The sequence below is a fragment of the Salarias fasciatus genome, chromosome 20 (assembly GCF_902148845.1).
Source record: "Salarias fasciatus chromosome 20, fSalaFa1.1, whole genome shotgun sequence".
Classification (NCBI taxonomy): Eukaryota; Metazoa; Chordata; class Actinopteri; order Blenniiformes; family Blenniidae; genus Salarias; species Salarias fasciatus.
The window spans coordinates 14,413,941-14,438,299 of record NC_043764.1 but is presented as its reverse complement, the minus strand read 5'-3'; the positions used below and the strand labels follow the sequence as shown (position 1 = coordinate 14,438,299).

At 42.2% G+C, this 24,359-nt stretch overlaps 1 protein-coding gene across 1 annotated transcript; it reads left to right on the top strand.

The window, feature by feature from the left end:
- Nucleotides 1-5,825: 5,825 nt before the first annotated feature.
- LOC115408735 (balbiani ring protein 3-like) lies at nucleotides 5,826-23,555 on the top strand. Its single transcript, XM_030119642.1, has 11 exons — nucleotides 5,826-5,907; nucleotides 6,022-6,108; nucleotides 6,752-6,907; nucleotides 7,136-7,291; nucleotides 7,518-7,673; nucleotides 7,919-8,074; nucleotides 20,737-20,892; nucleotides 21,068-21,217; nucleotides 22,048-22,191; nucleotides 23,041-23,187; nucleotides 23,329-23,555. Exons 1-11 carry the CDS (start codon nucleotides 5,826-5,828, stop codon nucleotides 23,343-23,345), a joined length of 1,407 nt encoding a protein of 468 aa, XP_029975502.1. The 3' UTR covers nucleotides 23,346-23,555.
- The last annotated feature ends 804 nt before the right edge of the window (nucleotides 23,556-24,359 follow it).

The following is a 24,359-nucleotide window of genomic DNA, read 5'->3' as shown; positions in this document are numbered from 1 at the left end:
CTGTCTGCCCTGACGGAACTCAGCATGCTGGGTATTTGATGGAGTCCCGCGGAAGCTGGAGAGCCATCAAATGTCTGGCAAATCTGAGCGTCGAGGATGCAGAAGATGTTTACATTTTCGGATTTATGATGATCGGTCTGCTGCTGATTGGCCTGGGCTGTGGTCTGATCCTCTGGAGGATTAAGAAAACCGCCACCTCAAAAGACGTCCAAGGGTGGACGGTCTTTTCAAATCAACAGGTAAAAGCTGAGGCTGACCGAGTTTGCGAACTCTTTCGAAGGATGGACAATTTTGCTGGGACTATAGACAATATGAGTCGCAAGATGGATTCGACCATGGGAGGGTACAACTCAGCTTTGGTCTGAAATGGTTGAGAACCAGCGATAACAGGAAGGTCACAACGGCTCCTTCCGACCAAAACAAGATACCAAGAAACATTCGGACTGAATCTGGCGCCCCTTGGAATTCAAACAATCTCCCGGAAGAAGATAAGGACACGAGGTCGCTCACTATCTCTTCCACTACTGTCCCGACAAAACACCCTCCCCTTTTTGGACTGCTTCTTTGGAGGACATCCCCATGGCAACGATGGTCACCAGCTGGAGCGCGGAGAGGACGGGCCAACCACACACACATACAACGGACTGATGAACTAATAGAGCACACACTCGCACCCCCCCCCCCCCCCCCCCCCCCCCCCCCCCCCCCACACACACACACACACACACACACTCTCAACGTCTCCTCCCCTCTCTTCTGCTGACAACAAATGGTGATGGCATGTTGCGCCGATGGGGGCATCAACCACTGATCCGCTAGTCTGATAGCAATTTGTCTCGTGTTTTTTGCTACGTCTGTGTGCAGGTTGGATTTTTTTTGGTCTCTCACTTCTAATCACGACTCCCTTCGGAATCGCGATCTGAATTGATGTATCTTTTTTTTTTTTTACACCCCCCCTCCCCATTTCTGTCTGAGTTCCTTCAACTCTGTTTTTCTTTTCAAGATGGAGCACCGTAATTGGCTGCCTGGCCGTCTTAAAAACCCATGTAATTTCGTTGCACTTGTAACTTCGGTAACTTGCTGCGATGACAATAAAGCTATCCTGATCCTGATCCTGATCCTGAAGAGAAGCGGAGACACAGCCTTGGGGAGAACCAGCAAACAGCAGCAGCAAACCTGTATGCACCCGAAACTGACCCGCTGCATCTGTCAAGCATCTTCCCCAGGCGTGTGGTGCATGTTATATACTGCTGAAAGCCTTTGAGGGCTTTCCACGGGGAGCAGTGGTTGATAAACTTTAGGGAATCAGGGGAGATGCATTCCAGATTGTCCAGTGAGTTCATGATATGTTCAGTGGCAGCGGCAGCATTAGCTTTGGGATGAATGTACACCAGAATGACACAAAGCTGTGGAAACTCTCGAGGTAGATAGTGAGGGCAAAGCGAGACAGCCAAGAGGTCAATGTCTGTGGTGCACAGTTTCTCCCTCACAACAACGGTGGAGCACCAACGTGTGTTGACATACAGACAGACACCACCGCCATGTTGTTTACCGGTAAGCTCTGTCCCCGTCCAGCCTCAGAGGGGGGGCAAAGCCATCGATATGCAGCAGGCTGTTACAGTTGGTGTTATTTAACCACATCGCCATAAAAGCTAGAATCGAGGCCATCCTGCATTCATTCAGGTGGCTGATGTTAGCTTGTAGCTCGTCCAGCTCGTTACGAAACAAGCGCACATTGGCTGGGATAATGGAGGGGAGCGGCCGCTGTTTCCATGACTCCCGCTTCAATCTGGCTCTTACTCCATTCTTTTTCTTGCCTCTTCTGGTTACCTTGTACTTGCAGTGAGATGAGTGGCTGAGTATTTCCTCAGGAACTGAGTCTGTGATGGTGGCGGGTGGAGGGTTGAGTCCTGGCTGCAGCATGAGATCCCTGGAGTAGATGATCCGCTGGCCGTCAGGGAAATTAAACCCGTTCGTGGGGACGAAGTCCCGCAGGAGGAGGAGGATCAGTAGAAGTGGTACCCAGAGAAGTCATCGAGTATCTATGAGGAGAATGATCCTTGAAGAAAGTAGAATCCGTGGTCGTAGCGTTAGCGGGAGGCTAGCTAGTGCTAGCGCTGGCGGGTCTGCCGTGGCGTTTTTTTCCCGGTGTAAGATCGGAGACCACAGCGATACTGTGTGCTGCCTACTCAGAAACAAGACGCGAGTGGCAGAACAACATAATGCAAAAACACAGCATAAACGCCATGAAACACTGCTCTATGAATCGACCGGTCAGCCGCAGAATCAGTCAAGTTTTTGAAAATCACACAGTACATTCAGTCCATTTACCAAGTCAATTATATTTGTACGGCCCAGAACAGCAAACAGACACCGTGTCTCTTTTTGTGTTTATTTTTCTAAGGTCTTTGATGGGCTGGACCGTGATGTATTCATGGGTCAGACTGGCTCATCTAGTTGTGTCAGGCTCCAGTGCTGGTTGTTGTTTTTTTTTTTTTTTGTAGCTTTCAGAAGGGATTTAGTGTTTAAAATTTGATGGTTGCTTTTCTGACACCCTAACTTGACAGAAAAGTAGTTGTTTTGCACAGGGTGAATTTGGAATGTGATCCCATCTGCAACAGAGAAAATTAATCCCTGTTGTGTTTTTACTCTGATCACATTTGGTTCTTATCACTTCTATTAGAGGTTTTATTTTGAATGGTTCTTTGATAAAATGTGTTGTAAGAACCTGTAAGAAGATTACTGTCAAAATATATAACACTGTTCTAAATGACAAGTTACTGTTTGATTTCAATTCAATTCAATTCAGCTTTATTTATAAAGTGCCAACTACGACATAGTCATTTCTAGACAATTTTACAGAGCAAACCCAACAGATCCACATGAGCAAGCATAAGCAACTGTGGAAAGGAAAAACTCCCTTTTAACAGGAAGAAACCTTTGCAGAACCAGGCTCAGAGGTGGCGGCTTTCTGCTATTCCGGTTGGGGTGAGGGGACAGAAAGAGAAGAAGATAGGACAGACACACTAGATGACACACTTCAATCATTGATAAATGCATTATTGCCAATGTTATTTTATACATGGATTTGTATTGATTATATCTCTGTGTTCATGCAGTCGAGGAGTTGTGTGGTCAGTCAACATTTAAGAAGGCCAGACATGCCTGTTCTGGTTCAGAGCAGAAGGTTACTTAAAAACTGTTTGGAGGTCAAAGTGAGGACCCTAAAGGGTCACTTGCTCTCAAGAAAGAAAGCCCTTGCTTATTAATATAACAGTAAAACCTCACCTTGCTTCCTGATCATGTCATCATGAACACACATGCACACTCACCCAGACACCAAACTCCTGATGACAACGCTGTCATCACCGTGAATCACAGAAATACACCTCCTGCTAAAGATGACCCAGCAGAAGAAGAAACCCTGGTCTCATCCCCCAGTCCTGGAGACATTTTATATTCTAAACACCTATCTCAAAGCTCTTTCTGAGTTCCCCTACAATTTACAATCTTCCTAATCCAGGATTAACACGCTGCTCAAAGTGTGCTGCTATAACGGCAACATACATTGCTTTCATGCATTCTCTGCATGAAATCAAGCAAGCTGCTTTATGAACTGTCATGCCAGCTGTGTCTGTGTCTGGGTCTGCCCTCCTTGCTAATATTACCTAAAAAGTTTTTTTTTTTTTTTTTTAATTTAAAAGAGTTATCATCTACAAATCACACTTTTCCTTATTTGTCAATGTTGGACTTCAGTTGAAACTTTCGGCCCTGCCACCCCAAAATGAGAGATTTTGATTCACCTACTGTGACGCCGTCACCACGAGGCTGGTCTCATTAACCCACCGCTCCTCCGCCCACCACCTTAATCATGGATCCTGAATACTGTTGCACCATGTGTGACAGCAATTCATTGCTAAGAAACAAACATTTCAAGGAAGAAAAAAAGCAAACGCGGAGCCGTCTTCAAACACCTGTGCCACAGAGTAACGTAAAACAAATGTAGCCCCTGTATACTGCTATTATTTGAGTGGGCTCTGTGTTTGTTAACAGCGTCCTCTCCTACTGAAATGTTTTAATCAAACTCAACCTTCATATCCTTTGGGTTGAACAGGCACCTTTAAATATAGCACTAAACACGGGAAATAACAGTGAAATTACTGGTTTCACTTAGCACCAGACATAAGGTTACTTTTAAAAAAGAACCCTAACTTTATTACAAAGAACACCAGCAAATTAAAATGAAGTACAAATGGTAAGTGTTTTGAGTTTCACAAGTTATGCACATTGAATCCCACTGATTACACAAAGAAAACTACTGAAACCCAACACAAATGTCAGAATAAATAACCAAATAATTAATTGCTTATAAACCTAAAGCCAGCATCCAAATACACCCTACTTACGCTGTAGGCCTGTATCAATGCTTGTGTACCTTGTGACCCCAAAATGTCTGGTCACTTCACTCAATGAGCAAAATAAAAAATAAAGGATTAAAATTGTTTTTAACAACAATGTTCCTGCGACTGTCACTGCCACTCTTCATAGCTATGCATAACATTTTAAGTCTGAATGTTTCACTAATTTCTCAACAATGTCAATTAGAGCCAAATAGCCTAGTTGGTGAACACATGCCAGACTAGTGAAGATTTTCCACGATGGAACATGTATTGCAGTTATAATGCAAGAGGTCGGCTGTTTGACAGTCAGGAACAACAAGGGAAGTCATTGCATTGTTCAACAGATAAAATTTCAGAGGGGAATGTCCTTGGACTTTGGACAGAGATTGAGCTATCATGGCATAAGTGATGCACGTAGCATTCTCCATTGGAATTTATTGGAACTGAAGGCAGAGCTGGTGTGTGAGTGAAGGCCTGGGTAAAGAAACTACATGTTTCCATCAATGTCAAAGCTTTTTTAGGTAATTTGCAGTTAGACGATGGCTGCAACCTGGTCTTTTGTTTTGTGAGTGATTTCAAGACAGCAGCAATTAAAGTTTAATTTAATTAAAACATTGCCCTTCCATGCGTCAGCTGGTCATCAAGATCAAATGCTGAAAAAAAAACCTTAATCACCCACAATGATTACATTTTTGAAAAAGAAGACACTTATCTAAACATAATCAATAAAGACTGAATTTATCATAAGTTCCCATGTGACTACGATAACATACTTGAGTGAAGTCGATTGAAAAGCCTGTGATATGCATGATCTGGCATTTTAAACTATAACATAATTTTAGTGCTGATAGTGACCAGTGTGGTGTAGTTTTATAAAGTTTTCTTGAGAAAATGTAAAATACAAAATCATTAGATTATACCTGATTATATGATGACTACAAATCGGTTTCCCAAATCACTGCTCCATCTTGAACGTCTCTGTCAAAGTGACCTGGATACATCACTGAAGATCAGAGTAATTGGGTCAAGATGACCATGAAGTGAAGGAAGTGTTATTTCAGAAAAGCCGTGGAATTCAGAAGACAAGGCAATTGATGTTAATAAGCTTGTGTTTTATTGTTTCACCCATGCTGCTGAAATGATCACATGTAAAAACATGTTGAAAGGTGGAGAAAGCATTATATGTACTCTGTTATTTGAGTGAGTGGAGTCTTGATTGCAAAATTATGTTTTCTTATCAGAACTTCACCCACATGACAAAAACACCCAGCAATAAAGAGAATGATACTCATCTATTAATCAAAGGGTATACAATAGGAGGAGTGGACCAATCCTTTGACCGAACTGCTCTGGAACAGTATATATATATATAGCCACAGATTATTGCCGAAACAGCAGTTGCATTCTTGGGCAGGAAGTGAAGACATGGCTGGACGTCTGCCTGCGGTCTGCGCGTTGATCCTGATTCTGGGTGCAATTGGCTGCTCAGATGCACAACCAGTTATAGGTGAGTTTATGTCACGTTTTGTTGTATCTTGGCTGAATCTTGTTGGTGATGCATTAATGTGTTTAGCCTTTTTTTGGGGGTACTATTTTTCATAATGAATTTCTTTCCTTTCAGATTTCTATTTTGGCTGCCCTGCTCCTCGGTATGCCAACAATCCAGACTTCTGTGCCAGAGCCACGTTTCTCATCTGCAAAGACCAAAGTACGTGCAGGGAACATGAGCGATGCTGCTTCAATGGATGTGCTCGTGTGTGCACACCGGTGATTCAAGGTACGATCAAACTCAAGTCTCAAATCCTTTTTTGCCAGCTCTTGGAACATGATGACTTCTCCTTCACTCTGATTTGAATTGCTATGTTCACCATTTCACTGTTTTCATTGTGTAAACATGGCATGTAGCCAATTTTTGTCTTTTTTTTTTCCCAGCTGCTGGAACATGATGATTTCTCCTTCCTTTCAGATCACCCTGGTGTGTGCCCTCGCCCGACCTTCACTGGCTTCCCGCGCATATGTCCCGCAGTTATTTTTCCCACTTGCTCCGGTGACAGTCAATGCAAGAGACATGAGAAATGCTGCGATAATGGATGTGCTCGTGTGTGCACGTCTGTGATTCAAGGTACTATCAAAATCAAGTCTCAAATACCTTTTGCAAGATGAAAGCAATTGAGTGTTTTTTTTTTCTTTTTTGGATATGTTGCAGACGTGTGGTTAAATTAAAGACACTTTGATTTGAATTGCTGTGTTCACTGTTTCACTGTTGTCAATGTGTAAGTTGGGCATGCGGCCACTTTTTGTGTATTTTATTTCCCAGCTCTTGGAACGTGATGATTTCTCCTTCCTTTCAGATCACCCTGGTGTGTGCCCTCGTCCACAGTACGCCAAAAATCCAGAGTTCTGTGCCACAGCTAGGTTTGCCATTTGCGGCCATGACAGTCAATGCAAGAACCATGAGAAATGCTGCTCTAATGGATGTGCTCGAGTGTGCACGTCAGTGATTCAAGGTACTATCAAAATGAAATCTCAAATACCTTTTGCAAGATGAAGGCAAATCAGTGTATTTTTCTTTTTTGGATATGTTGCAGACATATGGATAAATTAAACACACTCTGATTTAAATTTCTGTGTCCACTGCTTCACTGTTGCCATTGTGTAAATTTGGCATGTCGCCACTTTTGCTCTGTTTTTTTCCTAGCATTTGTAACATGACAATTGATTGTCCTTCGTTTCAGATCACCCTGGTGTGTGCCCTCGTCCACAGTACGCCAAAAATCCAGAGTTCTGTGCCAGAGCTAGGTTTGCCATTTGCGGCCATGACAGTCAATGCAAGAGACATGAGAAATGCTGCTATAATGGATGTGCTCGAGTGTGCACGCCGGTGATTCAAGGTACTGTCGAAATCAAGTCTCAAATACCTTTGGCAAGATGAAAGCAATTGAGTGTTTTTTTCTTTTTTGTATATGTTGCAGATGTGTGGTTAAATTGAAGACACTTTGATTTGAATCATTATGTTCACTGTTTCACTGTTGTCATTGTGTAAACATGGCATGCAGCCACTTTCTGTGTATTTTATTTCCCAGCTCTTGGAACGTGATGATTTCTCCTTCCTTTCAGATCACCCTGGTGTGTGCCCTCGTCCACAGTACGCCAAAAATCCAGAGTTCTGTGCCACAGCTAGGTTTGCTACTTGCTCCGATGACAGTCAATGCAAGAGACATGAGAAATGCTGCTCTAATGGATGTGCTCGTGTGTGCACGCCGGTGATTCAAGGTACTATCGAGATGAAGTCTCAAATACCTCTTGCAAGATAAAATGCAATTGAGTGTTTTGTTTTTTGTTTTGTTTTTTCATTTTTTGGATATGTTGCAGATGTCTGGTTAAATTAAAGACACTTTGATTTGAATTGTTATGTTTACTTTTTCACTGTTGTCATTGTGCAAACTTGGCATGTAGCCACTTTTTGTCTTTTTTTCCCACCCAGCTCTTGGAACATGATGATTTCTGCTTCCTTTCAGATCGTCCTGGTGTGTGCCCTCGTCCCCAGTACGCCAAAAATAAAGACTTCTGTGCCACAGCTAGGTTTGCCATTTGCGCCCATGACAGTCAATGCAAGAAACATGAGAAATGCTGCTATAATGGATGTGCTCGTGTGTGCACGTCGGTGTTTCAAGGTAAGACTGAAAACTCAAATACTTTCTATTTCATCCCTTCTGACTGCCAGACTGCTGAACGCATGTAATGTTCCCCTTCGGGGAACGCCATGCCAGCCGCCTGTTCCAGCAATGCACAGCTGAGACTCAAGAACTCCGCGACCTGGAGTACACGGACATTTAGTGCGTAGATCTACTAACTTACATGTCAGTGTTAAACTCCAGGCCAAAATGGACTTGTTAATCACGGAAGTCATTTAACCCGGACCCCATACCGGATCCAACAGCCGTCTGCTCCACTTCAACGAGTGTATAAAGTGACTAAAATGCTGTGAGGATGATTTCTTTCAATTGTGTCTCAAACAAAAAGCCTTAATCTCACTAGCTGAATGCTCCAGCTGCACTTTGACCATCGAGTGTTTGTTTTATAACAACTTTAAAATCCAGATGCAACAATTCGACATGCCCCCCCTCACCCGCACCTTCAGACACACAATGCAACACAAAGTAAGATCCGTTTGCTCCACCGCAACATATTGGTTATCATATGTAACTACAAAATCTACACTTTAAGATGACACCAGGCAGAATATTTTCTGAGCTGACCAGCTCCCATCAGCGGCAAAACAAACCGAAAACCGATCATCACATTTCACAGCCAGCCCCTCAGACTACATGTTTCTCACACACTTCTTCGCCAAATCTCAAAGCTATTCATGGTCATTTCCCATCCAAAATTGGCCACATAATCCTCTACAATAGTGAAAGAGCGTCATACGCCTGAATGTTTGTTTTCACTCCAACATGGCAGTGACTACCCAGTGTGCATTGAGGCCGGGTGTGTGACGTCAGCTGGTGGTGGCTGGAGGCGTGGAGGGCATGCCATCTGGTGGCCAAACTATGTAATTGCAACTCAATGTGTGCAGCAAAACGCACATTTTTTTCTTTTTCAAAAATGAATGGGGGGGCCGTACGGAAGGAGGGTGCGGGCCGCCAGTTGCCCATCCCTGGTCTACAGGTAACGGGGACTGTGTTCCGCTGCATTGTTTACTTTCATGGTTCTCCCTCGCACTGATGATGTCATCAACGTGGGACACCATCAGCGCGGGAAAACGCAGCGACACGGCTCGCCAGCAGGCGGTGAGACGCGGGTCTGCAGGCAGTGGGAAAGGAGTCTAAAAAGCCGATCGTTAGCGGGTCGCAGACACGGGTCGACCCGCGAGTTGCAGTGGGAAAGGGGCATCAGTCTGTAGCCTTTGCAGGCGGAGAATGCGTTCCACCCTCGCCTCGGCCTCTTGACACTGATCTGACACTGATCCTGCCTATGAGTGTATGAGGTGGTTGCGCCCCCCCGCTTCCATTGCATGGCGCTACTAGTGAGAGGGCAAGAGGAAGGGGGAACCATTGTACAGCCATTCCCTCTCCTGAATGTTGCTTCAGTTACGCCTTGTTGGCCTTGCGGTCGTGTGTCTGTTGTGTATGGGCGCATATGCTTCCTTCCCTCAGCTTATCACACCGACTGTCTTCTACTTGGCAACATTGTTAGCTTCAGCTCAGGCCTGTGACAGGTTGTCTTTTTTTCCCAGCTATTGGAGCATGATGATTTCTCCTTCCTTCCAGATCACCCTGGTGTGTGCCCTCGTCCAACCTATTGTGGCAATCCACGCATATGTCCTAGAGTTCTTTTTCCTAGTTGCTCCCATGATAGTCAATGCAGGAAGCATGAGAAATGCTGCGATAATGGATGTGCTCGTGTATGCATGTCAGCAGAAAATGGTAAGATGGAAATGATGCCACATTATTCAACACACTTCTTGAAAGATGTAATTGAGGGCTGTTTTTTATCATTATTATTTGGCACATTCATGAAGTATAAAATAATTAACCTGAAGTTCAGTGTTTTACTGTTGTCATCTAAAATAAGCTTAAAGGTTATTTAAACAGTCTATTACACAGCAAGAAGGATCAGAAATCTCAATTGTTGTATTTACCTTCGTACCTGTTGTGTTCAATGGGTTTTCAGTCAAGCCTGGAAAGTGCCCAATGCATCAGTTGACAAGGAGAGTTTGCCATGTCAATTTGAAACCTCAGTGCCGTTCTGACTATGACTGTCCCTGGAGTCATAAATGCTGCAAGGATAATTGTGGACTTCGGTGTATCAAACCACTCGGAGGTAAGATTTTAATAAATTCGCCATATTTCTCCGATGTACAACGTCAGTCACATCACACAAGACTCCCAAATGAGCCTGGTGTTTTTATGGTAAACTAGATTTTATAACTCCAAAACTGAGAAGGCCTTTTTGTAGCTTTCACTTTTTGTATGTTTTCTTTTTAATTTTCGGACACACTTCAGGAAAAGAGAGTGGGGTAAATGGGCAATTTTTAGTTGTAGGCTATGTCTAATAAAAAAATTGTCTTGAAGATCACAAATGACCACAGATTGTCACAGCCCTGGCTGCTCTGGTGGAGCAGGCCATCTGTTGCTGGTTGCAAGTTTAATCAACAATCTTGTGTTCAAATATGTGAATGTCCTTGAGCAATACACCGAAGCCTAAACTGCTCCCATGGACGGTCTGATCAGTTTTGCGTGGCAACCAGCACCATTAAAACACTTTGGAAACTGTTAAAATATGAAATTCATTTCACAAATATGGCTTTGTGTGTGAAGTTATTTGCTCTCCCTTCTAGTTTTAGTGCAGGTTTAAATGTTTCACTCCTTACATGAGAAATTCGGTTCCATTTTGTCAGGCAATAAACTGCTGTAAAATACAGCAGCTGACACTATATTGAAGGGAAATTAACAGTCAGTAGACACACTGTCAAGACTGACTTTTTTTCCCTGTAAATGTTGGTTTCTTTATTCTGGCCTTGATTTTGAAGGTACCAATCAAAATCTACAATCACTGTTTTACAATGTTGATTCATCTTTGTCATCAGTCAAGGATGGAGCGTGCCCTAAGTATGACGGGAATGAACAACTGAGGTTAAATGAAACATGGCGTGAATGCTATAATGACTGTGACTGTCCTGGAGCTGAGAAGTGCTGCAGGAGAGGCTGTATATCTTTGTGCGCTCTGCCAGGTGAGATATGAATGAAATCACAACATATTAGTTCACATGTTTCCGCTGTAGCTCAGTTTTATTTAATTAGGAGAGCTTTTGTTATTTTTGTTTTTTAAATAAGTATAAAACTACTATAATTACCAACAGTAGGAACTGTTATATTTCCTTGATCTTAAAGTGAGACTTTCTTATCATGATTAGATGCAAGTCTTATTTTATGCACTTATACACCACTTATATTATTCACAAACCAAAACTGGCAATCTGAGAGTATAATTCATATTCTTCAGTTAGTTCATGGAAGATACTGAAATGTTCCTAAATCTTACATGGATAAAGGTCAATCATTGCATCATTTTGTAAGTATCATAGAAATGTACTGCTTGTGAAAATGTAACGGTCAATGAAAATTTACACCTGGCAGCATGAACCATGCTGAGTGATAAATACAGTAAATAATCCCAATTAAATTAGAGTTAAAATTAAATTATAGTTTTACCATTCTTCTGATGAATTATGTAAAATTATCACTGCTCTAGACCACTGGTGCCAAGCTTTATCCTTGAGGGACTCAGAATTTCTCAATTGGAAGTGATTTTAATTTGTCTCTGTGCAATTCCCTGTGTATATATCTTTTTGTGTTCTCACATCTCTCCATTATATTTTACATATGTGTCTGTCTTAAATTTAAATTTAGCTTGTTTTAAATTTTTCTATGTATGGTTGGCGTTTAAGTTGTAACATTGCTATTCGAGCTATTATTTCTTTTCTGTTTGTTATATTGCTGCTGGAGCACTGCAATTTCCCCCTGTGGGACAAGGACTTTCAATTCAATTCAATTTCCAGTGTGTGATAAAATTATGATTGCTATTCTGAGCACGATTCTCAAACTGTAGCAAATCTTCAAACACTGTTTTTACTACATCCTGCAATTTCAACATTCCTAGTTTCTCCGGCGTTACTGTGTGTCCATTTTTTTTTTTTAACCATCCTTGAAGTCAAGTTTTGTTGGTCCCTTTTTTGTCACTTTTAAACTCATTGCCATTTAACATGTTTTCAGTAGGACAGCTGTAAATTTGTTGGTGAAATGTTCTGACTTCAACAGAAGATGCTTCATCACTTTTTGAAAAAGCAGCAAATCATAACATTGTCTTGTAATTTTGCACATTTTTATTTAATTTCACTTCTTTTCAGCCAAACCGGGACAATGCCCCCCCTCTCAGCATCATCAGAGTAAGCGGTGTCCACTTCAGCGTCCATGCTCTAATGACTTCGATTGCCCTAAAGACGGGAAGTGCTGCAAAAGCCAGTGTGGACCAGTGTGCACCCCACCATTTCAAAGTGAGTCATTAATTTGAAACACTCCAAAAAAAAAAAAAAAAAAAAAAATTCACGTACTTGTTTTTCTTCTCTCTCTCTCTCTCTCTCTCTCTCTCTCTCTCTCTCTCTCTCAGTGTATTATCGGGGTTGATATCAAAAAAAGATGGAGGTGAAAAAGGTTTCTAATAAATTCAGCAAGACAACTGGCTGCCGTTCCTGCAGTGAGCCCTGCTGATTCAACAATCTTCAACCACACTGAGTTCTTCACCCTTGGGTGTACTTTCTGGGTTTCTTACTTAATCAACTTCAGTACACGTTTGATTACAGGTTTGGTTTGGTGACTGTTTCTGCGACTGTCTAAATCTCTTCTTCAGCAAATAAAAAGAATCGATTGATGACAACGTGCTCTGTGTTTGTGTTTGTCATGTATGTTCACAATCCTATCAATGATATATATCAAGTCATATTCATGGAGATATTATTGCTAATATGCTCTATCAAGAGATATTTTCTTATTATTGTTGATTTTTTTCCAAAACATGTTTAACAAACTGTGGCAGTCTAGATCTTGGTGTTGTGTTTGAGCATTTAAAACAATGAAGAGGTTGACCTCAACATCAATTTAGTGAGTGAGTCTTTTTGTTTTTCTTACACACACATCAATATTTACTATCAGTGTGAGAGATAGAAGTATGGTTACAACCTAACTGAACAGTATTAGTTATTGTGGATGATCATCTTTTCTCTGATCTATTTGATCAACATAAAGACTCGTACCTTGTTGCCCCATTCACCTTCACACACACCCAACAGGCGAGGAAATGCAACACAACCTGCTCAACTGGCTCTCTCTTACTCAATCAGAGAAACAGGTCAATTTGCTTCATGACAGGTTTTTCACATTATTTAACCTGCACGTTCAAATTTATATATTTTTTTCTGCTGATTTGCACAGGAACAAATTTTGTTTTTGTCACCCATTCGAGGGATTATAGGTTTAAAGGAGACTTGGGAAGTTTGAAGCCTCACCCTGGCTTCTTTTATCGAGAAGCTAATCTTCACCTATCTATTTCAATGGAGCTGCTTTTGCTTTTCTTTCTTCATGCAGCAAAGACATGAAGTACAAATTGATGAAGATCACTGTTTTTGTTCCCGCATTGAGCCTTGACATGACTTGACTAGTTGGTTACAGATTGGAAAATAGATGCATCCTTTTGAGTTAATGCGTAATGTGTTGGATGAGTTTCCTTATTTGCATATCAAGGGTCAATATCTGTTTGATATAAAACATGAGATACATTTTGTACATTTGGAAGACCTGTACCCAGTTGCAGCAGATTATTTAGAATGGAGAGCGAGAGAAAGAGTTGACGATGCACAGGATGAAGGGGGAAACTGCTTGTTTTAGGCTAATGAAAGAAACTGATGATGCCTTGGGTTGACTTGAATTTTGAGTTTTTAAAGATAGCGGCAAATTTTAATGATAATTGTGTGACCCAGAGTGAAAATAACTCCGACCTGGACTTTTTGTTCTGTGTATGTTCACAGGAGACAGCAGAAGATTCTGTCAGTTCATACTTAATAGCATAATTTTGCTGAACTTGAAGGGAAAAACTTAGAGAAAAGAAGCCATTCAGCCAGTCAGAACAATCCCATGAAGTGTAACAGCAATATGGTGCATAATCAACATTCAGGTCAAAGAGCCAACCTGACTAGACAAACCGGAAGACTACCGGGTTACCTTCATAGCCCTGTGGATTATTCTGCCACGTCACAAGCTATGTAACTTAGCTAGAGTTTAAAAGTCAGTGACCTAGTCTTTGAGGTATGAGGGCCTCAGGCGGGCCCTGGCAGGTGGCACAACCAACTCACAGAGTTGCCTCACTGGAGTCTGCACCTGTGCACTTGGAGGGTATCAGACCTCATCGGTGTTGAGGGGATCCGAGTCATCAGCCGATCAGTCAGTGATAGTGGCGCCGCCCGTCAGAGGCGACTAGCGTGAACCATCGGTCAGGCAAAAGGTGGCCGGTCTCAGCTGTGCAGTGATCTAGAGCAGTGGAGAGCAGAAGGAGAGCAACTTGTGGGAGCGAGTGGGTCACTAGACTTGGACCCCATCCAACACGGTAAGTGTTGGATGTTTTACACAATGTTTTTTTTTTTTTTTTTTTAATGCTTCGTTGTTGATGTGCCACTCTGTCACCCATTGAAGCTGTCACTGCTGGGACGTCTCTCACAGGGCATCACAGGCAGTCCAGTGGGAGCTGTGGCTCAAGCCCCAGCAGCAGAAAGGCTGGTGAGCTGCCAGTTTTAGAATGGGGTGTCGCTTGGTAGTGCAGTAATGTGCTCTGCAGTGAAGTTGAAAATGGGAGGATGTCTGCCATGTGCGCTCTGAGCCCATTGTTTTGGGTCTAATTAAATCAGTCCACGCTACCATTGGCCTGCGGGTGGTACAGCACAGTTCTTTTTTTTTTTTTTTTTTTTAAATCTTTTTAAGCGGCAATACAATAGAGGACAACAAGGATATTACACATATTGTCTGCCTTCTTCTTTTTTAACAGAACAGTAGAACATTGGAATATTGTCTCTGACAACAACGGTAATAATAATATAGTACCACAAAACTATTTAAAGAAAAAATTTGATTAGGATAAAAAGACAGAGAAAAAAAATGACAGAAGGGGAAGATCGAAAAGGACCATCAAAATAATATAATGAACATGTACACATGCACATGCAACTAGAAAATAGATATACAACTGACAGTGAGAAAGAGCTGGGTGTGGCACTACAGAGGATGTCTGCCACCACATTTTCTCTGCCCGGCGTAAACTGTGTCAAGAAGTTGTATGCCTGCAGCCTCTTGGAACAGTGACAAAGGTTCAGCGGTTTGTGACCCGATCCATTTGAGGCCAGGAGAGCTGTGAGAGCCTGGTGGTTGGTCCGCAGTATGAAGTGCCTGCCATAGAGGTATATGTGCCACCGCTCACACCCCAGGCCACTGCCTCCCTTTGACCCACAGAATACTTCTGCTCAGTTGGAATGAGCGCCGAAAAGCGAACACCACCGGGCATTCTAGCCCTTGGTGTCATTGAGACAGGACTGCACCGACCACAGTGTTAGAGGCATCACAGGTGCGTTGACAAGTGACTTGAGCTGGTGGACTGCAGCAGAGTATGCACCAGACTAGGCCCAGGGGACGTCCTGTTTAAGGAGAGAAAGCAGAGGTGCAGTGGTCTTAGAGTAGAGGGGAAGGAAGTGCAGGTAGTTAGCAGTGATCCCCAGGAGTGAAGACAGCTGCGCAGGACAGGAGGGATCAGGCAGGTGCAGGATGACTTCAGCATTAGAATGTAGCGGACCCAGACTTTCGTCAGTCAGGTGGAACTTCACGAACTCGATGACAGCAGCTGCGAAGATGCACTTTTCTCTGTTCAGTGTGAGGCTGTCACCTGCGAGCACGTCCAGTACCCTGGAGAGGAAGTCATCATGCAGGGTGGTTGTTGCTCCATGCACCACAATGTCACGCAGGTAAATGACCATACCAAGAATGCCTGCGGAGATGGTGGCCACAATTTTCTGGAAGCAGCCAGGAGAAGAGCTGAGTTCAAAGGGCATGCAGGTGTAGCGGAAACCCCCCTGTGGGTCATAAAGGTGGTAAGGTTGTGGCTGCCAGGGTGTAGAGGATCCTGCAGGTAGCCCTGGTGAAGGTCTAGCTTCGAGAAGATTTAAGATTGTTCAGCGGTGGAACTGTGCAGAGAGGTCCTCCACTGTGGGTAGCAGGTATTTATCTGGGGACACAGCTTTGTTCACCTACCTGAGATCAACACAGGCATGGTTGAAGACAGGCCTGTCTTCTTTTTAGCTATCATGCACCAGATTGGATATCCAGGCCAACACATTGACCCGTTCAATGATGCCAGCATCCAGCAATTTCTGCAGCTCGGCCAGGACATCATTATGCAGGATGAGGGGTAGTCTGTGCATAGGCTGGATGACAGGGTTCACAGCTGGGTCAATGAGCTGCTGGTAGTTGAAGGTGGTGTGGCAGCCAAGCCCGGTGAAAAGTGATGGCTAATGCTGCTGGTGTTGTCACTGTCAGGACGGTGGCAGCGAGGTTGTCAAAGATGGAGAATCACAAGGCACAGAAGAGGTGAAACCCCAGGAGTTTGGCACCATGGCGAGACACCTGGAACATGAAAGCTGGGAGGACTCTCGACCCATAACTCACAGAAAAGGTGGCAGTGCCTATCATGTTGATTTTAGATTGACCGTACCCATAAAACTCCTCCGCTCCTGCTTTAATGGTGTGTTTGGGAAAGAGCCGGTCGACTGTGGACTCAAGGGACCTGGAGGAAGCTGTGTCCAGAAGCAGGGATAAACACACACCATCCAGCTCCACCGTGCACCAGGTGAAACACTTGGAGGCGGAGCCCACGGAGTGAATGGTTGTCAGACTGGACGAGCGAGATGAGCGGCGCTGGGCTCTTGTAGCTGTGAACACTGAGCGGCATACTTTGACGAAGCGGTTGAGTTTCCCACAGCGTTGGCACCTCTGTCCTGTGGCTGGGCAGATTGGTGCATGTGTGGGGTGAGAGGATGAGCCGCAGTTCCCACAGGGTCAGCGGGCTGACTGATCCCGGTGACCCGTGACGTTAACCTCGAACTCGTCGGGAGGGTAAGTGCGCCCTGGAAGCTGAGCAGCCAGGGCCACAGTCAGTGACAGCGAAGCACAGTGTGACGAAGCCGGGTTCGCAGCCGCCAGCCGCAATGCTAAATACGCAGCCAACTCCAGCTGGAACCCCATCTCCACCGCCTTAGACAAGGGCAGGTTGTCCAGTGCTATGGCCAGTTTTTCATGTAGTTTCGGATCAGCCGTACGTTCCCATAGCTAATCGCAAATAAACTTATGAAAATGGGACGAAAATAAATGTTGAACCCAATGTGATTTACAAATGACCCTTGTATTTCATTTTAACCATTGAAAGTAAATAAAATGGTTAGAGCTTTCGACGTCACCCTTATTGCTCCAAAATCCTGTTTTGAAGATTTCAGTGAGTTCAGCAGGATGTCTCCATGTTTGAAACTGGATGTAAATGTGATTGGTCCAGCCTGCCACGTGGACAGAGGAGGTGCTGTGATAGGGCGATTTATGCAAAACTTCAACTCATAAAATAAAATCAACAGATGATTTATGTGAAAATCAGAGTCCGGTCAAGCCAGCACGGTTGTTGAAACTAGTGATAGAAATTAAAACATGTTCTGAAACCAGGCGCTTTATATGCTCATTGAAAATCTGCAACTTTGAATGGGTTCCAATGAGATCCGGGCTCTTTTATAAATTAACATCATTGCTCCCTGCTAGAATTTCCCTGGTATTACAGCTTTTTTGCACTTCCACATTATGTTTTATGAACAGAGGTTGGCTCCTGGATATGCATGATCTGGCATTTTAAATTATGATAAAGTTTTAGTGCTGATAATGGCCACTGTAGGGTGGTTTTATTGAGTTTTCTTGAGAAAAAGTAAAATACAAAATCATTAGATTATAATTGATTATATGATGATAGCTACAAATCAGTTTCCCAAATCAGTGCTCCATCTCAAACGCCTCTGTCAAAGTGACCTGGATACATCATCAGAGTAATTGGGTCAAGATGACCATCAAGTGAAGGAAGTGTCATTTCGGAAAAGCCCTGGAATTCAGAAGAGAAGGCAGTGCATGCTAATGAGTTTGTGTTTTATTGTTTCACCCATGCTGCTGAAATGATCACATGCAGAAACATGTTGAAGGGTGGAGAAAGCATTATATGTACTCTGATGAGTGAGTGAAGTCTGGATGACATAATTATGGTTTCTGATCAGAACTTCACCCACATTAAAAAAAAAAAAAAAAAAAAAAAAAAAAAAAACAATAAAGAAAATGATAGGTTTGAGTATACTCATTTATGAATCAGAGTGTATACAATAGGAGGAGTGGACCAATCCTCTCACTGAACTGCTCTACAACAGTATAAATGTATCCACAGATTATTGCCCAAACAGCAGTTGCATTCTTGAGTGCAGGAAGTGGAGACATGGCTGGACGTCTGCCTGCGGTCTGCGCGCTGATCCTGATTCTGGGTACAATTGGGTGCTCAGTTGCACAGCCAGTTATAGGTAAGTTTGTGTTACACTCTGTAACAATTTTCTGTGTGTGTATAGTATTAAGTATTAAGTTGTTGTCTATATTTGCCCAAAATTAGATTTAATGGCAGCAACACATATAACCAAAATTAATATGGGAACATGGAAGAAGGTCAGAGGCTCTCCGCTCTCAGTTTGAATCACAGTGTTCTACTTGGCTTTAACTTTGTTGTATCTTGGCTGAATCTTATTGGTGATGCCTAAAGTGCATGAATGTGTTTAGCCTTTTATGGGTTGCTTTTTAGGCCTGTGACAGACTGGCTAACTGTCCAGGGTGTACCCCGTCCTTGCCAAAAGTAGCTTGGATTGGCTCTTGCCCCCCGCGACCCTGAAAAGGACAAGTAGCAGAAAATTGATAGATGGATGGATGGGTTGTCCTTTTTTCATGATGATTTCTCTTTCCTTTCAGATCAACATTCTGGCTGCCCTCCTCCTCAGTATGCCAACAATCCAGACTTCTGTGCCAGAGCTACGTTTCTCGCTTGCAAAGATCAAAGTATGTGCAAAGAAAATGAGCAATGCTGCGATAATGGATGTGCTCCTGTGTGCACGCCGGTGATTCAAGGTACGGTCGAAATCAAGTCTCAAATACCTTTTGCAAGATGCAATTGAGTGTTGTTGTTGTTGGGTTTTTTTTTTTTTTTTTTTTTTTTTTGGTGTACTTGTATGTTGAAGACACATTGTTAAAGCTAGGGTCGGCGATCTTGGAAAACTAGCATGTATTCGAATGTAGCATCTCCCCAAGGCTCCGCCCAGCTCCCACCCCATTGGGGGAGCTCCCGTTGGGAGCGAACGCACTGGACGCGAAGCGCAGCGCGCACGGAGTTGGTGATCGCCTCCAATGTTATTAACCTTTCTGACTGCCCGCACACAATGAGCATAGGAGCGCAGCGCGCCCGCTCCGTTCTATTTTTCACGCGAGCCGCGAGCACCCAGACCGCCTTGGCAACGTGCGCGTGCACTGAACCAGGGCCAGTGCACGCCATTGAAATGTACGCGCAGGGGGGCTGGTAGAACGGCGAAGGGATTTTATTGGTTTCTTAAGAGCGGTCCGCGCCTTCCAATTGGTCGCAGTTTTTACTGTCCTTTGGCCGCTACAGTTATCAGATTATTTCCGCACCTTTTTCTGTACACATAATGTATTGACTTCTCCCAGGGGGCAAGGAACATTTCACTCAGTATGACAAAAAGTGCTTTTGGACAACATCGTCTACCCTAGCTTTAAATTAAAGACGCTGATTTGAATTGTTGTGTTCACTGTTTCACTGTTGTCATTGTGTAAACATGGCATGCAGCCAGTTTTTATCTATTTTATTTCCCAGCTTTTGGAACATGATGATTTCTCTTTCCTTTAAGATCGTCCTGGTGTGTGCCCTCGTCCAGAGTTCGCCAAAAATAAAGACTTCTGTGCCACAGCTAGGTTTGCCATTTGCAGCCATGACAGTCAATGCAAGAAACATGAGAAATGCTGCGATAATGGATGTGCTCCTGTGTGCACGCCGGTGATTCAAGGTACGGTCGAAATCAAGTCTCAAATACCTTTTGCAAGATGAAAGCAATTGAGTGCTTTTGTTGTTGTTGTTTTGGGGGTTTTTTTGTGTATGTTGCAGACATATGGCGAAATTAAGGACACTTATTTGAATTGCTGTGTTCACTGTTTCTCTGTTGTCATTGTGTTAACATGGCATGTAGCCAATTTTTGTCTTTTTTTTCCTAGCTGCTGGAACATGATGATTTCTCCTTCCTTTCAGTTCACCCTGGTGTGTGCCCTCGTCCGACCTTCACTGGCTTCCCGCGCATATGTCCCGCAGTTATTTTTCCCACTTGCTCCGGTGACAGTCAATGCAAGATACATGAGAAATGCTGCGACGTGCTCGTGTGTGCACGTCGGTGATTCAAGGTACGGTCAAAATCAAGTCTCAAATACCTTTTGCAAGATGAAAGCAATTGAGTGTATTTTTCTTTTTTGTATATGTTGCAGACGTGTAGTTAAACTGAAGACACTTTAATTTGAATTGCTGTGTTCACTGTTGTCATTGTGTAAACATGGCATGTAGCCACTTTTTGTCTGTTTTTTTTTTTAGCTTTAGGAACATGATGATTTCTCCTTCCTTTCAGATCACCCTGGTGCGTGCCCTCGTCCAACCTATTGTGGCAATCCGCGCATATGTCCTGCAGTTATTTTTCCTAGTTGCTCCCATGATAGTCAATGCAAGGAGCATGAGAAATGCTGCGATAACGGATGTGCTCGTGTGTGCATGTCAGCAGAGAAAGGTAAGATGAAAATGACATCACATTACTCTACATAGTTCTTGTAAGATGTTATTTAGTGCTGTTTTTATCATTAATATTATTTGGTACATTCATGAAGCAAAGAGTAATTATCTTGAAGAATCAGAAATCCCAGTTGTGTTTACCTTCATACTCGTTGTGTTCATTGGGTTTTCAGTCAAGCCTGGAAAGTGCCCGATGTATCATTTGAGAAGGAGAGTTTGTCCTCTCAATGTGAGACCTGAGTGCCTTTCTGACTATGACTGTCCCTGGAGTCATAAATGCTGCAGGGATAATTGTGGACCGCGGTGTGTCAAACCACTCGGAGGTGAGATTTGAATAAAATCACCATTATTTTTCCAATGTACACTAATATTTATGATCCCAGATTTAATACATTCATTCTCCAAGAAATAACTAACCTCAGAAGGTTTTGTTGTTTGCTTTTTTGATTGCTTGTCTTACAAGGTTTTGTTTGTAGATTTGCCTTTGTATTTAAAATAAAGCCTGGAGAATAGAGTTATATAAACTTATTTTGTTGAAGTACAATAAAAAAATTGATTTATTGAGTTTTATTTATAATTCTATGATCTGAAATAAACACAGTGTAATATTTACTGGTTGTTTAAAATTATGAAATACTTCATATAATTAACAGAGAAACCCCATACATGGGGTGAGAACATGCAAACTCCCCACACAATGGTATTGGAACCAATGACCTTTTTCTATGAGGCAAGACCACTAACCACTCTGCCACCATTGTTTACCAGTTATCTGAAAATGATCCCCTTGAAAACCACTGCTTCCAAGTAAAACTTTCCAAAGTATTCCCGTCACTCAAACAATTGGAAATAACATCAAACAGTCACATCACACAAGACTCTCAAATGAGCCTGGTGTTCATATGTTAAACTCAATTTTACAACTCCAAAACTGGGATGGGTTTTTGTAGTTTCTTTTTTTGTATGTTTTTCTTTTAATTTTCAGACACTGCTGTGAAGGACATCAGCTGACATTATATTGAAGGGAAATTCAAGGTCAACAGATACACTGTGCAGAGTGTTCTGTACTTGTTGTTTTTTTTTAATTCTGGCCTTGATTTTGAGGGAAACAATCAATCACTGTTTTACAATGTTGATTAATCTTTGTCGTCAGTCAAGGATGGAGCGTGCCCTAAGTATGACAGGAATGAACAACTGAGGCCAAATGAAAAGTGGCGTGAATGCTATAATGACTGTGACTGTCCGGGAGCTGAGAAGTGCTGCAGGAGAGGATGTATATCTATGTGCGCTCTGCCAGGTGAGATATGAATGAAATCACAACATCATCAGATGTGATCAGATGCACATCTTATTTTATACACTTATTGGCTATTTTCAGAATTCACAAATCAAAATTGACAATCCGAGAGGATAATTCATATTCTTCAATTAGTTAGTAGAGGCTGCTTAAATACTCCTAAAACTTACACATGGCACTTAAACTAAAGGTCAATTATTGCATCTTTTTGTATGTATCATGGAAATGTACTATTTGTGAAAATGTAGATATAAATGAAAATGTACACCTGGCAGCATGGACCATGCACTTTGTGTGTGTGTGTGTGTGTGTGTGTGTGTGTGTGTGTGTGTGTGTGTGTGTGTGTGGCAAAGTAATAAATAAGAAATCCCAATAAAGTTTTAGTGTTACTATTGTTCAGATGAATTTTATAAAATTAGCACTGCTGTAGACCAGTGGTTTCCTAGATTTTCCTTTTGGGACCCAAATTTTCCCATTTGGAAGATATGTTGTCGTTTGTAATAAAATTATGGTTGCTATTCTGAGCACTGCTCTCAAACTGTAGCAAATCTTCAAACACTGTTTTTACTATGTTCTGTAACTTCAAAATTCCTAATCTCTCTGACGTTACTGTTTGATTCCAGTTTTTTTTTTTTTTTTTTTTTTTTTTTACCATGCCTGAAGTCAAGGTTGTTGGTCGCTTTTTGTCACTTTTCAACTCATTTCCACTTAACATGTCATCAGTAGGACAGCTGTCAACTTGTTGGTGAAATGTTCTGACTTCAACAGACGATGTTTCATCACTTTTTGAAAAAGAAGCAAATCATAATATTGTCTTTGAACATTTTTCTTCTATTTCTTTAATTTCAGTCAAACCGGGACAATGCCCGCGCTTTAACCATTATGAAAACGTGTGGTGTCCACGTCAGCGTCAATGCTCGAATGACTTTGAATGCCCCAGAGACTGGAAGTGCTGCAAAAAACGGTGTGGGCAAGTGTGCACCCCACCATATCAAAGTGAGTCAATAATATGAAACACTTAAAAAAAAATAAATTAAAATACTTAAAATACTTACTGTTGTTTTTCTTCTCTCTCTCTCTCTCTCTCTCTCTCTCTCTCTCTCTCTCTCTCTCTCTCTCTCTCTCTCTCTTTTGTAGTGTATTTTCGGGGTTGATATCTGTCAGAGAAAGTTGCAGGTGAAAAAGGGTGCGAAGACAAGAAACTCAGCAAGAGTTTCTTAATTAATCAACTTCAGTTACACATTTGATTACAGGTTTCAACAAATCTAAATCTTTATATATTCACTCCGTCTTCAAATAATGGTCAGGTGACTGTTTCTGCGACTGTCTGAATCCCTTCTTTATCAGCAAATAAAAAGAATCGATTGATCACAATGTGCTCTGTATTTGTGTGTTTGTCATGTATACTCACAATCCTATCAATGATATATATCAAGTCATATTCAATCACATATTCATTTACCAATATGCTCTTTCAAGAGATATTTTCTTTTTGCAAAACATGATGAACAAACTGTGGCAGTCAAGATCTTGGTCCTGCGCTCTGGCATTTAAAAAAATGAAGAGGTTTACCTCATCTGTCGTGACATGGATATGAAGAGAAGGAAGGGACAAACTGTTGCTCATATTTTAGTGGTGAGTTGTGTAGAGATGGCTCCACCCTGGTGTTCTTTTGTTGTTACAGGATAACCTAGTTTAGAGCTTTTAAGTGAAAACCCCACCCTTGTCATCATCAGCTAGTCACCGTTTTTCCTCTCTTACCCAACTCACAAACAAAGAAAGATTGAGAAAAGAAGTCTTGTGATCTGCATGATGACTAATTATGAAATGTGTCAGACAGTTATCTTTCCTGCATGATTGTTTTAAATTGTACAGTTTAATTCTATTTAATTTTATTTCATTTATTTTTTTATTATTATATATTTTTTTTTTATTTTTAGCATGATAATCTTTCAATAAATCCAAACAAGTTTGTGTGTTACCAAAGCAGGAAGAGACAAATACAACTGGGTTGTGTTTTGTTTGTTTTTTTGTTGCCATGCTGCTGAGATGATCACATGTAGCAAAGAGCTGAAGGGTGGAGAAAGCACTGTATCCATTATGTTAAGTAAAAAAAAAAATCTTGATTGTATAATCATGTATTTTTGAGAGCTTCACCCACCAAAAAA

Coding starts and splice junctions, on each gene's coding strand:
- LOC115408735 (XM_030119642.1), top strand. CDS start 5,826: ATGGCTGGACGTCTGCCTGCGGTCTGCGCGTTGATCCTGATTCTGGGT. Junction 6,908..7,135: donor GTGCACGTCAGTGATTCAAG/GTACTATCAAAA, acceptor CCTTCGTTTCAG/ATCACCCTGGTGTGTGCCCT. Junction 8,075..20,736: donor GTGCACGTCGGTGTTTCAAG/GTAAGACTGAAA, acceptor CCTTCCTTTCAG/ATCACCCTGGTGCGTGCCCT.